The 16,433-nt window shown below is 46.0% G+C and overlaps 2 protein-coding genes across 2 annotated transcripts; both read right to left on the bottom strand.

The window, feature by feature from the left end:
* Positions 1 to 2,663: 2,663 nt before the first annotated feature.
* On the bottom strand, positions 2,664 to 6,961 carry LOC119284814 (surfeit locus protein 1-like). Its single transcript, XM_037563976.1, has 6 exons — positions 6,770 to 6,961; positions 6,561 to 6,664; positions 6,220 to 6,464; positions 5,108 to 5,285; positions 4,324 to 4,607; positions 2,664 to 3,101 (listed from the first exon to the last, which is right to left on the bottom strand). The coding sequence occupies exons 1-6, from the start codon at positions 6,903 to 6,905 to the stop codon at positions 3,032 to 3,034; spliced, it is 1,017 nt and encodes a 338-aa protein (XP_037419873.1). The 5' UTR covers positions 6,906 to 6,961; the 3' UTR covers positions 2,664 to 3,031.
* Positions 6,962 to 7,537: 576 nt separating this feature from the next.
* LOC119284815 (ADP-ribosylation factor-like protein 8a) lies at positions 7,538 to 12,006 on the bottom strand. Its single transcript, XM_037563978.1, has 5 exons — positions 11,751 to 12,006; positions 10,341 to 10,422; positions 10,111 to 10,265; positions 8,001 to 8,162; positions 7,538 to 7,914 (listed from the first exon to the last, which is right to left on the bottom strand). The coding sequence occupies exons 1-5, from the start codon at positions 11,786 to 11,788 to the stop codon at positions 7,797 to 7,799; spliced, it is 555 nt and encodes a 184-aa protein (XP_037419875.1). The 5' UTR covers positions 11,789 to 12,006; the 3' UTR covers positions 7,538 to 7,796.
* Positions 12,007 to 16,433: the final 4,427 nt, after the last annotated feature.

Here is a 16,433-nt window from a genome sequence, read left to right on the forward strand (position 1 = left end):
CATTTGACGCCATTTCCCCCAAACCCTCCCACGTCCCTCCCGCCACCCCCTCTCTCCCCCGTCCATGGCCGATGCCCCGCCGAGTTCCGGCGGCCTGGCCGTCGACCCGACCGCAAAGGTGAACAAGAAGGCGCCAAGGAAGTCGCGGTCGGAGTGCACGCCGGAGGAGATCGCCAAGTTGGACGCGGAATCAGCGAGGAGGAGGGAACGGTGAGCGGCCGTCAAGATCAATGCCGCCGCGGCCAAGTTCGCCGCCCAGCGCGAGGAGCTGGAGGCCGCGCGGCGCAAGGCCGCTGCCGACGAGAAGGAGGACCTCGTCAACAAAGCGCACGCCATCCTCATGCTTGGCATGGGCCGTCCGGCGGGGTTCCATGCAGCGGCCGTCGGCCCGGCGAGTACAGGCTCGTCGGTCGCCCGGCCTACGCACTGCCAGTCGCCGACGTCGCGCGCCGCGCCCATGTCGCCCGGCTTTCCTCCGCCCAGGCACGACGGCCAGACCCGTTTCTCGGCGTCGCCGGACGTGGGCTTGTTCGCACCGTCCACACCACGCCCCGCGGCCGTCATCGACCTCAACGTCACGCCTGGGTCCAGCAGCGGCGGGCAGTCGTCCGTCGAGATGCAAAGAAAGCAGGCGCGTGCACTGTTCACGGGCACCATGCCGGCCCCCCGCGTGTTGTTTGACGGAATGCCATCCTCAACGCCGACGGTGGACGACCCCTTCTACAACCAGTACATGGAGGACGTGATCTTTCAGGGTGGGCATGGCCGTGCCTACGACCCCGAGGAGAGCCAAAGTCAGGATGGCCGCGCCCAGTACGTGCCCGATGAGGAGGCCGACGACCGTGCTGACTAGGACCATGGTGATTCGTGGCATGAAGACGACGACATCTATGTCAAAGGTGAAGATGAAGATGAAGCCAATGATGTTGATATTAGTGGCGCTCCATTGTTCATAGACGAGCTCACCCAAAGAGCGGAAGCACAAAAGAAGCGGAAGAGCATTCGCACCGGTTCATATACACAAGATGAGGACAAGTTGATTTGTCAATGTTGGATGGAGATTAGCCAAGATCCAAGGACCGGCGCGCAACAAAAGGGCATTGTTTTTTGGACGAGAGTCCACAAAACATTCCATGAAAGGAAGATGTTTGAGCCCTACCAAATTGCAAGCAACCGTGGCATCGGTTCGATTCAAAAAAGATGGTTGTTCATCCAACAAGAATGCAACAAGTATTGTGCCGCATTTGAGAGTGTTGAAGCACGGCCCGTGAGTGGTCTCGGCGTTGGGGACATGGCATGCTCTTCTCTTTCTAGCCCTTTCCTTGCTACGACCATGATACTTCGGCCGTGTATATGTTTGCATGTTCACTTGTTGTTGATCATGTGGTGTAGGCATTTCAATCTTTGGAGGCATTCAAGGCCCGACACAATGACAAGCCATTCACTCTTACGCATTGTTGGACGCTCATCAACAATTGCCCTAAGTTCAAGGATCAATACCGTGAACTTCAAAGGAAGAGAGGCAAGAAAACGGCCATGTTCGCCGGAGGTGGGGATGGCGAGGTGTTGAAGAGGCCGAGGGGCAAGACCAACTCCAGGGTGGACGACATACGTGACGCCTCAACCATGGCCTTGCATGAGACTTTGCATGGCATGATGTCACATAAGGATGTGAGGGACGAGAAGAAGCGGCAAAGCAAGGACGAGCAAATGAAGCAATACCTAGACCTCCAAAGACAGAAGCTTGAGATGGAGGAGGCGACCAAGAAGAGAAAGATAGACATGAAGGAGGCGGCCCGGCAAAGGCAGCTCGACATGGAAGAGGCCGCCCGGCAAAGGCAGCTCGACATCGAGGCCGACAACGTCAAGGCCAGGCAGAGGCAGCTCGACATCGAGGCCACCAATGACGCCACCAAAGCGAAGGAGGTGGCCCTTGCGATCATGAGCGTGGACTTGTCGAAGATGAGCGACACGACGAGGGTCTGGTTCGAGGCCAAGCAGAAGGAGATGCTCGACGCCGAAGGCCTGAACTAGGTCGTCCGATCGGCGTGGCCGTTCTTTTTGGAGGCTGGCATGGGTGTCGCCCGCCCACTGGGCCACTGACAGTGTGCCGGTGAAAAAACATTCACTTTGGAGGCCGGCTGTGTTGCCGGCCGCTGGCTGTGTTGCCGGCGAGGACAACTATTCATTTTGGAGGCTGGCTGTGTTGCCGGCCGCTAGCTGTGTTGCCGGTGATGGTCGTGTAGGCCGCTAGCTTTGTTGCCGGCGTGATGAACTGAGGTCGTGAACTGGGGCTTGGCATTTGAAACGTCCCTTTTTTTAAAATAGACGCGGACAGGATGGGGCAAAAGAATGCGTCCGCACGGTGGGCGCACGACCACCACATCTCAGGACAGGCCCGGACACGACCTCAAATCCCTACTCAAAGGGACAAAAACAGGACAAAACGGACGTCCGTTTAGAGTCGCGCGGTGGAGTTGGCCTCAGGCTCTCAAGAGCTGTGCTGTGTTTGAACATGGATTCGGCAAAGCACTGCAGAAGTTCTGACGCGAGAGCGCCATCAGAAGGGGATTGATTCCCCATAGGGACAGGACAAACCCTGTTCGCTTTGCTGCTCAGATGACCTCGGAGCAGCCATCTTGGTGGTAAGTGCTGGCGGTGGTGGCGGAAAATGACTTTTGTCGTTTAAAGTTATAAATGGGCCAACCCAGCACATCAATGTCTCTGCCAACAGTCGCCCATAAAACAATTCAGAAAACATTCTACGAGGAACTGGAATAGTTAGCAATGTCTTCTTCCTTTCCCTGGATGGTAGGATAACAAAACTTGTGCAGCTCTGTAATTCTCCGAGCCCAGTCAGCTGAGCGATGCCCGATCGATATCAAATGCAAAACAACGGTTTAATGAATCGTTGCCAGAGGTTACAGATGCAACGCTTGCGCGCTCCTTCTGAAGCAGCATGAACTTGAGCTTCGTAAAATAGGTACACGTTGGAGGAAAGGCTTTATTGGGCTTCCGTCCTGCACTCCTGCTATAGCCTCATCTTCTTTGCCTTTATCCGCTTTGCGGCCATGTAAGTCACAGCAGCAGAAAGAGTGTACCTGGTAATAGCAAAAGATAAAGTGGTCACTAGACAGCCACCATCAACGGCATAACTAAGAAGTGTGAATGGCAATGGGAACCTAAGGGGTTTCAAGAATGTAACACTGTATGCTATTCTCTGATTTCTTCAACACATTCTTTTCCTACAGTAATTCCATTTGGTAGATGTATCCTATTCCCTCTGTTCCTAAATATAAGTCCATTTAGGGATTCCAATACGGACTACATACGGAGCAAAATGAGTGAATCCGCACTCTAAAATATGTCTATATGCATCCGCATGTAGTTTGTATTGAAATCTCTAAAAGGGCTTATATTTAAAAACGGAGGGAGTATAAGCCTTTTTTTAGAGATTCCAATATGGACTACGTACCAATCCAGAGGTGATTTACAGCCCCAACCAAGTACCTTTTTCATCTGTCTTTTTATCAGCCTCTTTCACATCTAAAGTTTCACCAAGGTCCTGGTGATCCAGTATATTTTAGAATTACGGGACACTCTAAAATATGTCTATATACAACCACATGTAGTCCGTATTGAAATCTCTAAAAGGGCTTATATTTAGAAACAGAGGGAGTAGATCCTACAAAATGTTAGATCATGATAGAACATCCCATAATTTCGTAAGTTCGCACACCAGCATTATGCTATGGCTGCAAGTACCACACGCAACAACTCCAAAGACGGTTACTGGATGCATGATACAAGGTAGATTCATCCAAGCAATATGGCAAAGATACCAACTCATCATGCGAGTACTACTGTACTAGAGGTGCATAGCTTACTAATAATCTTTCCCCCCCTGCTATGGATAAGCAATTAATTCAGAGAAGAAAAGAAAACCGAGTTTTGCATGTTCAGCACATATGTGCTTAGACCATGGTTTTCGAGTCGATGAGTCGTTCTGGGTATGGTACTGAACTGTCAAACTATCATGGTATGGTACTGAACTGTCAAACTCAAGTCATCAGATAATAACAGCAATTTGATTTGTAGCTGCAATAAACCTCAAAGCAATTGTGTATGTCGGATACAGCCAGAAACTGCCCTCGGATTTTCTATGAAAAGCACAATACTTCTAGGTTCTAGTGACAGCAGCCCAAAGATATAACTGACACAAAATGGTATAATACAATATCCCTGATTAGATGACACATGAAAATACTATTATATATTCTGTATACCAACTGGAGACAAGGTTGATGAATTGTGGGCACTTACCATGTAAAGGTGTATTTCAGATGGTCATCTGGCATCACTGAGTGATGAATCAAAGCATTGGCATCTTTTGGAAGAGGATAAGGATTACTTGCAGAGATGTCTTCATTCATATCTTCTATATAGACAGTGTTCTCAGGGAGGCCACATGCACGTGCAATCATGGGAACATCCACGTAAAACCACTGGCCATTACTGGGTTCATTAGGTGGAACAAATATGCTGGGCTTCTCACTTCCTCGGATTACTCCAATAACTCTTACAGGAGGCTTTACAGGTTTTTCAATCTGTACAAAGTAAGATGCGTCAATTTTGTGTCTGCCAAGTAAAGGGTATAGTTACATCGTATAAGATAATGATGATATAAATAAATGAAATTCCTAAATATATAAAATAAGATACTCCCTCCGATCCAAAATAAGTGTCACAGTTTTGAACTAAGGTTAGTTCAACCTTAGTTCAAAACTGCGACACTTATTATGATCGGAAGGAGTAATGAATACCATGGTGGTTTTTATATGTGTACAAGCGTGGCACATGTATTGACTCAAAACCGACATAAGACCCAACAACCAGCTCACTTAGCAACCATTAATAACTGCATTTGTGAGATTAAAAGCAGGTTAAGTTAACAATTATACATAGAAGTTATCCTTTAATGGGCTGCAACACTGTCATCATTTAGAGAGTTCAAGAGCCATCGCACTCAGAAAATATCAACAATATGTAGCCTGATCAGATGAGCAAACTATTGATATGCATACGTTTGGTTGGGGCTGTAAATCACCTCTGGAGAAGATTCAGGCTTCTTAGACCAAAATTTCCACCAAGTACCTCTTTCATCTGTCTTTTTATCAGCTTCGTTCACATCTAAAGTTTCACCAAGGTCCTGGTGATCCTGCATGTTTTTATCACGCCAAGCACGAGGAATCCACCCTCTATTCACAAGGATGGGTGACTGCAAACTGACAAAACATTTCTTAGAAACAAAAAGTTTTAGATAAAATGGGAAGTGGTGAGAGGTTTATTTCTATGGTCAACATATTCAGCATAAGATCAATTAATTCTTATTTGCTGTGACCATGATTTGCGAGACAAAGCCCAACCAGTCTGAGGTAATGAGATTGCAGCTTGATCGCTCAAAACTCTGCAGGCACTGAACCTAGCATGGATATAGGTAGATATATTTGGCAGAAGCGGACGCTCAAGTGAAGGCTGCTTTAGTATTTTGAAATACAGTTTAACAACTAGGGTTGGTCCTTTAATAGACTCGTGTATAGCTTTCTTATTAATAATTAGTAAATGGGTTATCCACAATATGTGGAAGTATAGGAACTTTCATACAGAATTGCTTTCGTCGTCTAGTCTTTTACTTTTTTGCTCTCCTTTTGAAACTAGAGGTCCTTTCCTCATGGATTACTAATTAAGTGACAAAAACTTGTTCAGGAGAGCAGCTAGGAGGAGTTACACGACAAATATGTAATGCTTCACTTCTAGGCAACAAAACTCCAAATATGCAGAACCCAATATATACATAGCGGTTAATTTCACTATTTAGTTCATGCTTTCTCGCTGATTTTATCTTTTTCCAAAGATAACATGTGCAGGGGTACAAAAAGAAGTCAATTTAGAACAAAGAAGCATGAAAACTACTGACAACTAGAGTTCAGGTTGTGTTTTTATTCCTTGATGTGTTTGATACCTTGTATTGTGGAAGGATATGATAGGCATAATAGTAATCAGATTCTAAACCTGGCTATGGTAAAACTGGAAATGGCTTTTTGTTCAAGTGGAAGTGTAGAACTGAATTAAGACGTCAGCTCAAAGGAAATGAATAATGTGAAATGGAAACTAGAGTTTAATTGCAACAGCACAATGCTGCCTCAAACAATAATTTACCTGCCAGGCTCAGTCGACCGAGGTATCAACGGAGTGATCACATAATACCCATTTTCGGTCACACCGGAGATGCTCCGGGAGCGAGGCCCGACGAAGACCGACTTCTCCGTGCCGAAATCGCCCTCACACACGATCTTCCGGAACTCCAGCACAGCCGGATCACGCGAGACAGCAGAGGAGACGGTCTCGTTCCACGCCACGGGCTCCATCTCCAGCCTCCGCGTCCTGTACTCCAGCATCTCTACCTGGGATGGCGCAGGAAACGGCAGAGTGAGGATTTCCAGGGCTGAGCATGCGCCGTACGGCCAGACTAAGGAGGGGGTGCGTGAGCGCGATGTGACCTTCTCCTGCCGCCGGAAGAGCTGCCATGTGCCGAGGCCGAAGGTGATGGCGCCGGGGGCGAAGAGGAAGAGCTTCGACCACGCGCCCGCCTCCTTCCCTGCTCCTGCGCGAGGAAACAAATCTGGTTAGAATGCGGCGGCGGCGGCGGCGGCGGCTTGACTTCGAAGATGCTCTGCAGGACATTTCGCGAGGCGGCAAGGGCGGAGACCTGGGGGCGGCGGGGCGGCGGCGGGCGGAAGTGGTGGCTGGGGCGCGTGGGAAGTGGAGGGCCGGGAGGGGAAGAGGCGGTGGCCGCCGCTGCCGCGCAGCCGGAGGCCGAGGGTTTTGGAGAGCGACGCCGCCATGTTTTGCCTCTGCGAACGATTTGGGGGTGAACCGAGGAGAGGACTCGCCCGTCTGGGCTTCCGGTTCAGAACTCGGGATGACCCGAGGCGAAAACTTTCCTTTTCCTTTCACAACGAAATTTCCCTTTCTCTTTCAAATTTGGAAGACGTGTGATTCATATGTTTTTCTTAAAAAAATACTGGGACCGATATCCACATTTTATATACGAAAGTTAAAAATCCTCAGAGCAGGCGAAAAGAAACTATATTATGTATTCATAATAATGTAAAAAAGCACATTTAAATGATGGGAAAAGGTCAGCATCATGTCACGTACAAAAAAACATCTTTTGTGGCAATAAAAATTGATGCATTAGGACATGTTTGAGTGCTTAGAAAAGCGAGCACCAAAATTTGTGTTTCACAACACAAAATGTTTTATACAAAAAAAACTGCAAGCATGCAAGGACTCGAAAATTTACATGTATGATTTTTCAGAATTTTCTGACACTTGAAGTATTTATCTTGAATTTGGAGAAATTGGAGGAGCCCATGTTTGGTGCAATAAGTGCCTAGTATCGTTCAATCGCCCGCAGAATTCAGCATTTCATCAGATTGACCGGTAAATGCACAAAACCATGCAGAGATTTAAATTCACCAAGCAAGTATGCAACATCTAAAGACTTCTGTAAGTTGTATAGGCTTTTTTTTGTAGCAGCCCAACAGAGCACACGCGTCCAAATGCCAGATGCAGTCAACCAACAGATTGCTAAAACAGGTTACACAATTATCAATTATGAACACATAATCTTCCTGATTAAGACCTCTCACATAATTTACAGCCCCAATGCTAAGTAACATGCAAAAAACAGAGAGAGAATCTGCAGCACTTCAAACGCAACAAATCTTGGATCAGTTCTTCTTCTTTGAGTGCTTCACGAGCCAGTCGATGACGGAATCAATGTTGGTTGAGTTCTTGCATGATATCATGAAGCAGGCCACTTCTCGATCAGTCATTGCCTTCAGACCCCTGAAACGTAGCATATGGTTCGTCAAATAGGGTATCGATTGATGAGTAATTTGCATCAGTCCATAGTAGCTTCTGTGTGTGCTTACATCAATTCTGTGAAACTTTGCTTGGGGAAAGCTTCAGGCTTGTCGATTTTGTTGCCAATGACCAGTAATGGGATACCGGTCAAAGATGGCTTGCTCAGAAGGTCATGGAGCTCACTTTTGGCAATAGCCATGTTCTCCCGATCTGCTGCATCAACAACATACCTGCAGATGCAATTGTTTAAAAAATCATCAGCAATACAGAGAACTTTTTTCTTGTAGTTTGTTAAAGCCTCCAACAGAAAATACTGATCAAGCGTACATAAAAAACCCGATCCAGTTGCTATGCAGCTGGCTATCATAATATATATAGCCGTCAAGTGGGAATGAATCAGAATAGTAGACCTTCCAGCTTGCACAGCCTTCAGCATATAGATATGCTAGGCAAATACAATAATCAGGAAAAACAAACAAGGAATCCTAGATCCAGTCTAAGTGAAAGGACTAATTAGTAATCACAGTCACAAGTCAAACCCACACTTATCCTTGACATAAAGAGAATTATGACAACGAAAGTAGAGTACAAGATTCTTATAGCAAGTGCTTAGACTAGATAACTGAGGAAAAACGAATTTACACTGATACCATAACATCTGTGCCCCAAGGTACCCAAACTAATCAGGATACACTTTATTGGGAGTGAATGCCAATACAATGTCAATATGAAATTATTTAAGTTCTAGGATTTCTACCAGTTCAATTCACCAAATATATTAGTAGATAAATTTAATATAATTCAGCAGTGCATTTATCTGTATTGACGTACGTTACACGGATCCAGCAGGAAACTGACGTATCAGGGGTTAGATACGCCCAGATACAAGAATTTGTCTGGATACCCGCCGAAATGTATCCCATACGTATCCCCTGTTTTTTCTTTTCTAAATCCAAAAAATTAAACTAAATTGGACATTGGTGGGATACCCCACAATACTTGTCGGACACGAAAAAAACGGGAAAACCCTAACCCATGTGTCCATCCATACCTGCGATCCCCTCTCCCCTTTTCTCGTCTCATACCTCCCAACCTGGGCTTCGAGCCGCCGCCGCCGCCGCCGCACCCTCCCCTTAACTGCCACTCACCGCACAGGAGAAGGAGATACCCAGCCGCCAGCCCACCGCACCAGAGGAGAGACCCAGCCTGCATTGCTCCGTCATTCCCATCCCTAGATCTGAGCGCCACCACAGCAACCTCCCTGCCCAGATTAGAGCACCACCATCCGGCGACTACCTCTGAGCGCAGCCGCCGTGATCCCTCCCCGCATCTTAGTGCCTCCACCCCTACTCCCTCCCCCTGACCTGAGCAACACTCGTATGAGGAAGGAGGAGGACAGCATACATTGCTCCCTCCCCCTAACTGGCACCGCACTTGAGAAGGGAAGACTAGCAGCCACTACTCCAGCATTCCACTCACCAAATCTGAATGACATTTTCTTAGCCATGGTGAGTTTGAGATTTTACCCTATGTGCCCTTGCTTGTAAAAAATTATCTTCTCATTGTCTACTGTTGCGTGTGCCTCACACTATTTTAGGATGTGCTGGCAAATGATCTAAGCAACAGGCCTTTGTGGAATCATGTAGACATTATGGAGGCAGATGCATGGGGTGGAGGGAATGTCTGATTCAGATGTATTGTAAGTATTGTACACAAGAATATAGAGATAGCTACAACAGAGTTCAAGCACATTTGCTCAAGATATCCAAGAAGGGGATCAGATCATGCCCATATGTGACTGATCCTACTCTTCGGCAGCTTCAAATTGAAGTTGCAGTGGCTGGAGAAAACTAGAATCATATTTATGGTGCATTTTCCATGGTCCTATCACCTTATTAGTATTCCTAAACTGTCATATATATTCATATAATAATAATTTCCTATATATTATATTATATATATACAAACATATCCCCATATCTGTGTTTTTGAAAAACTGACAAATCATAGCATCTGTACCCGTATCGCCGTATCTGGACAATATAGGTGTTAACCAATGCGTATAATTATTAATTAATCATACAACGAAACGAACAAAATGTGAAAAAAAAGGCATGTGCAACAACTAACAGCAAAGAAGTTATGCAGATTCATAAAATAGACAGTAAAGGAACATACACAATTGCAGAAACAGCACGGCAGTATCTCTCCCACATGCTCCGGAATCTTGGCTGGCCTCCAAGATCCCATAATTTTATAGTGACATTTCCTTTGGTTACCTTTCTCATATTGAATCCTACTGTGGGAATCATGTCTTCGCTAAAACCTCCTGTCTGCAGAATAGGCCGTTGATGGTAAATCAGCACAACTCCAGGAAATGAATAGTGACAAGAAAGCATGAAACTTACAGCAATAACATTCACAAGCGAAGTTTTCCCAGCATTTTGGAGCCCAATCAATGAAAGCTCCATTTCTTGCTTGAAAAAGAGGCTGTAGACACAAAAAAAAGGTAAATACTTGAATCAAGCTCCAATGAAGAAAATATGAGTAACTAATTACGTCTGTGCATTTATTTTCTTGGTACACAAGTCAAAACTGTGCTCTGCCACTTAATGATGGCATGTGCAAGGGATCCTTTTGAGCCCAAGCCCCTTGTTTATATATGTGTAAGAAGCAAAGCCTACATGGCTGGTAGGTAGAAATGAAACAAATCATAGCATACAGCCCACTGGCAACTCATTTTCATTCCAATGATTAGATTCCAAGAGAAGCATTACTGACGAGAAGCATTACTGACCTTGGGCTAATTCTACTATGAAAAATTTAATGGTATGCATTGACAAACTATCACAAACTAAACATTTAAGGAAGTTTATTATCACGAGGATGAACATTACGTGGTATGCGTGGTAGCCCTATCTTAGTCAACATAACGACATAACGAGTAGAATTTACTACTCCCTCTGTCCCATAATATAAGAGCGTTTTTTGACACTACACTAGTGTTAAAAACGCTCTTATATTATGGGACGGAGGGAGTACGCGTCAGTTACAGGTGGAACCAGATTTCTTACGAGTTCATTGAGCAGAACAGGCAAGTTCATTAATTAATGCACATTGGAAATGGCTTTTTTTTCTCTCTTGACAAGATAAGAGTCCATAAGAAAGCAGGATAACAAAAAATATTGACCATAGCTATCATGAGAAAATGCCGTACGACTTCTCGCCCTAGGCGATGTTAGCAGGGGATAAATTGACCCCATCACAAAAATGATAAGAACGAATTTCGTGTCCCTTCATCTCTCCTATCGATAGGCAGGCATGCACAATTAAATACTTCGATCGACATGTTCAATCAATAATGTGATCGCCATTTGTAGTCGATGGCGAGAAGTTCCGCCATACAAAGATACCACAAAGCACGCCTCAAAGCCACAGGACTCCATAATCTGAACTTGGCTCACGTAAAATAACCAGAAGGACCAACTTTCCTTATGATTACCGGCACTATTGGATGAGAAAAACAAATAACACCATGCTGCTGCTAACCAGCGTCACCTTCATACAGGTCAAAGCTTCCTGTCAAGTGCCAACCATCAAAAACAACTTCCTACGAAATATACGGCAGCACGAACATCGCTCAACCTGCCCCAGCAAGCATCCGATCCAGCGAGCAACCGAGGCATGCTAATCCTAGACCGACCCAGAATTCCCAGATCTCCCGCACGCGGACCCCCGCGCCCGTCCCGCAATGCGCAGCGCGTCGCACTCGAGAATCTGAACCCGCCCACCGAGGGCATACGCTTGTGGAACCATACCTGCGGAGCCAGTTGAGGAAGGCCTCCCAGAAGCCCATGGCGGCCGCGCTCGGCGTGCTCCCTCTCCTCCGCGAAGAGGAAGGGCTGGACGGTCGCGCGGAGGGGAGGCGATGGCGGGAGGGCGAGGGCGGGTTGCGAGGCGGAGGAGGATTCGGTGGTGCGGGTGGCCGCGCTTACTTTATTTGGAGGCGCGGATGGATGGGGCGGAGCGACAGGGAGGCCGGAGGAGGAAGAAGAGAGGGGAAAGAGCAGGGTATTATTGGCGTCCACCAATCATCAGGCATCCCGTGGCCGGGTGGGGTTGGGTTGGGTTGGTGCCTTGTTTTTCTTTTATTTTTTTGATAATGTTATTTGGAGAAAGAATTGGTTTATCTACATCCTTTGTAAACGGAGTTTCACCTCCGAATAGGACTGTTGTTAGTTAGGACTCCTTCTCTGAGCGGTGACTAAGCAACAGTTTACTGTTTTGCTTTGCCGTGGCAAATGAATTTATGGAGTGCCGCGTCAAGGTTCAAGGAAGAGTACATGTAAACGAAAGTGCCTTTCTGCTCCCGAGCTCATTTGAGCTCGGTGAACAGTAAAATCGAAAAAAAATCAAAAAATTTCAAAAAATTCTAATTTTTTTTGGGAGAAACATTGACAAAAGTTCTAAGTGCTTGCAAAAATTCATCATGAAATCACATTCCTGTAAAGCGTGGCAAAAAAACAAATTTAGTGCTCCAAAATGCTTTTGAAAGTAGCCTTTTCAGAGTACTGATTTTGTTTTTTTTTTGCCACGCCTTCTAGAAATGTGATTTCATTGCGAATTTTTGCAAGCACTTAGAACTTTTGTCAATGTTTCTCCCAAAAAAAAATTGGATTTTTAAAAAAAAAATTTGATTTAGTTTTGATTTTACTGTTCACCCGAGCTCATTTGAGCTCGGGTGCAGAAACTCCGCCTCCACATGTAAAGTGTAATCCATGTATATAAGCTCTCTTCTATCTTAATTTTTAGCTTGTTGTTCTTCATGTCTACACAAGTATTGTTATCTTCCTCCTGTTCCTGTGCACTATTGCCCCCTCGTCTCCCTCTAACCATCTCTACGGCCTTCACCTTTTTGTTCTCAAGTTTGTCACCAATGCACCTCCATCAATCTCCGACAACTCGATCAACATGGCTCGTCTTCACGTTCTCCTAACCAATTATGTTGTCGACTTGTCTCCTCCACTTCTCACAGTGATTTGCCAGCCGGCCTACGAAGATGCCAGTCTGCCCCACCCACCATGATGCGACAACGCTCTCTCGCCGCTTCATACTACCCTACTCAGTTGTTGATCCGACACCCCCTATTAGCCATATGTCTAGGTTTGAGGAATTTCAAACCTATCATCGCAACAGAGATGTTGGTGATAGCAAAAATGGTGTTGTCGATGAAAGAGCTCATAAAAACTCGTGGAGAGTAAGAAGCAAAATCAAGGGGGTGATTCATGAAAAAACAGCAATGAAGGAAGAAGAATGGCATGATATGGTAGGTGATGATTTTGGTTTCCAGTGTGTAGGCTAATAGTTGTAGTACAAATTTTGTAGGTACGGACAAACAAGGTGGTGTAACATTGGAAAATAAGCAATCTTAGCTTGCCACGTGGTGCAACATAAAGTGAGCGGGTGAGAGCACGGGAAGAGCTCATCAGGAGAGAACACAAGTGGGTCTATGATGTTTCCCGGGAGTTACGCTGAATTTACTCTAAATGAAATTCATACTAGAATGAGTTTTGAATGAAGATTCAAATTACATATCGTTCTCACATTGTATTTCTCTCAAGGATATTGTTACACTAAATTGCTCGTTGATATGTTTGACGGCCTTTTTTCTACTTTAGTTTTTCTAAAAAGTACATCTCCACTCGCAACATAGTTGTCATGGTTGTACACTGCCCCGGCTAGTACCAAGTGCTACCACTAGCATTTTTTTGTGATAAAACTTCTGATCTATTCATCTTCAATCATGACAGTACAACAAACACCAGAAATAATAAAAATTACATCCAGATCCGTAGACCACCTAGTGACGACTACGAGCACTGAAGCGAGCCAAAGGCGCGCCGTCATCATTGTCCCTCCCTTGTCGGAGCCAGCCAAAACTTGTTGTAGTAGACAGTCGAGAAGTCGTCATACTAAGGCCCCATGGGATCAACGCAGCAGGACAGCAACCGCCACCAATGAAAAGTAGCGTAGATCGGAAGGATCCAACCTGAAAACACATGAACGTAGACGAGCTACAACGCCGCCGATGGCAGTACAACGAACACCAGAAATAATAAAAATTACATCCAGATCCGTAGACCACCTAGCGACGACTATGAGCACTGAAGCGAGACAAAGGCGCGCCGCCATCATTGCCCCTCCCTCGTCGGAGCCGGCCAAAACTTGCTGTAGTAGACAGTCGAGAAGTCGTCGTGCTAAGGCCACATGGGACCAGCGCAGCAGGACAGCAACCGCCGCCGATGAAGAGTAGCGTAGATCGGAAGAATCCAACCCGAAAACACATGAACATAGACGAGCTATGACCAGATCTGAGCAAATCCACCAAGGACAGATCCGCCGGAGACACACCTCCACACGCCCACCGATGATACTAGACACACCATCAAGACGGGGGCTAGGAGGGGAAACCTTATTCCTTTTCAGGGAGCCGCCGTCGTCTCGTCTTCCTAAACAGGACATAAACCATAACAAAACACAAAGAAACAACCGAAAACAGAGCCCTCCCGCCGCCAAGGGCCAAGATCCACTGCGCCGCCATGGCCGTAAGGCCACCGAAGACGAGGCAGACGGCGCCGGCGGGAGGCAGGGAACCCTAGACTTCTTTTCTTGGGGAGAAGGTGGCGTGTTGTATAATTTCCGTTACTACCACTAGCATTGTCTTTGATGAATGGCATGACACTAATGTTGGCTTGGTACATTATTATTTTTATTTCACTGGCATCAACAAACAATTTCATTTGATTTGATTTCAATTTTATAATGATTGAAAAATATGCGCACAAATCACCAAAATGATTGTACGTCAGTGCAACTGGCATCACGTGCGAAGCTTGATTTTGTCTTTGACGAATGGTGCAACATTAAATGTTGCCTTGATGCATTTTTTACATTATTTTCTAAGGTTTACTAATAAACTTGTTTGGATTTATTTTGTTTCGTACTGAATTACTAGAAAATATGCATGCACAGAAGAACCGTGAAAAAAGGGAAGATAAAAGGATACCAGTAAATCAGCCACGTGGCGCCCCGCTTGTCCGGCGCACGCTCGAGCCTCGAGGGGTGCTTCCCGCGTGTCAAAGCTAGAGGGTGACCCCCACCAAGTTTCTAACATGTACCTAGCTTTTGGATTTAAGATATTTCACCACTAATGAGATCCAAACTCGCCCATCCCATTGCAAGCTTAAATCCATGCGAGGGAAAGTGTGATTCGGAACTTGATCCAAGATTCAACCGAGCCAATTTTTGATATCGTTTAAGTTATCCATCAAGTTTTGTTACTCTTGGAGTTGCGAGGACTCATACAAGGTTGGAGTCACCGAAAACAGCCAAGCTTGTAGATTTTCCTTGAGAAGTTAGTGAATGAGGAAGGTCACCTCAAGATTCACCATTAGTGATTAGCCTTAGAATTAGCGGACAAATCTCAATAAGAAAAGGTCTAGGTCTTTGTGGCCAATAGGGTCTTCGGTTTAGGGCTCTCCAACAAATAGGTGACCCCTCCCCCTACACACGCAAAGGGTCTTAACCATAGGGCATAACCTCGTCTTCTTCGTGCTCCCATCTCGTTAATTCTGCCACGTGTCTTCCTTACTTGTCTTTTATTTTGTTACTAGATGACTCATTGCGCCCTGGCACAAAGACCAATTGTAGCCACATAACGAAGCAAACTATAAACAAAATGTTTTACAAATGGTCCGCAAAGAGCGGTTGGTTCCCTAAATGGTTATGAATGAACAACAAGAAGCAAAGCAAAGCTTAAAAGGTGAGCAAGCTGTTAAAAAGAAGTTCTTAAGGAACCATCTGAAAGTATGAAGTTAACCTATGCGATGGTAGGCTGGTTTTTGCATGTCGGGAAGATAAGGACCGAACGACCACAACCCCACCTAACCATGAGTCGGGTAGGCAGCAAGGAGCGAAACCGATTTCAGGGGAACAACCAGGCAGTTCTGAAAGGAGCAAACGTACCTCATCCACTTGTCAAGACACTGACTCCAAACCGGGTACGTCACCATCTGGCCCATGGGTGGGATAGGCGGTCAGGATCCCGATAGGATGCGCCCCGCCACAAATGGACATGCCAGCACATGTAGAGCGACAACAACGGGCAATGAGATTCCAGAGGCATTGGATCATTCTTTAATCTGCACACAACCGCACCGAGTGGAAACCAAACGAAGTTGCACGCCGTTGAGTTAGCTCCACCATGGCATAGGCTAAAGTCACTAGACCATCACCGATGCAGACCACTACCCTAACGAACTGCGCTCCTGCTCCTACCTGGCACGCGTGGATGAAAAAGCCCGACACGGGGTAAACAACACTGCTAGAGCCTTTTTTCCATCGGTGCACCTGTGGAGCCGAGTGATCAAAGCCTACGACATGATCAAGGGATAGTTCTTGGCACCATGCCCCGTAATTTTCCGAACAAGGTCGAGGAACTT

The sequence above is a fragment of the Triticum dicoccoides genome, chromosome 4A, assembly GCF_002162155.2.
Source record: "Triticum dicoccoides isolate Atlit2015 ecotype Zavitan chromosome 4A, WEW_v2.0, whole genome shotgun sequence".
NCBI lineage: Eukaryota > Viridiplantae > Streptophyta > Magnoliopsida > Poales > Poaceae > Triticum > Triticum dicoccoides.

Bases quoted from the DNA above. Each gene is read 5' to 3' on its own strand.
- LOC119284815 (XM_037563978.1), bottom strand. From the start codon at position 11,788: ATGGGCTTCTGGGAGGCCTTCCTCAACTGGCTCCGCAG. The intron at 10,266-10,340 runs GTAAGTTTCATG...CCTATTCTGCAG, and splicing joins CGCTTGTGAATGTTATTGCT to ACAGGAGGTTTTAGCGAAGA. The intron at 7,915-8,000 runs GTAAGCACACAC...GCTACGTTTCAG, and splicing joins CAAAGTTTCACAGAATTGAT to GGGTCTGAAGGCAATGACTG.
- LOC119284814 (XM_037563976.1), bottom strand. From the start codon at position 6,905: ATGGCGGCGTCGCTCTCCAAAACCCTCGGCCTCCGGCTGCGCGGCAGC. The intron at 5,286-6,219 runs GTAAATTATTGT...ATGTTTTGTCAG, and splicing joins CGGTCGACTGAGCCTGGCAG to TTTGCAGTCACCCATCCTTG. The intron at 3,102-4,323 runs GTAAGTGCCCAC...TGCTATTACCAG, and splicing joins CTGAAATACACCTTTACATG to GTACACTCTTTCTGCTGCTG.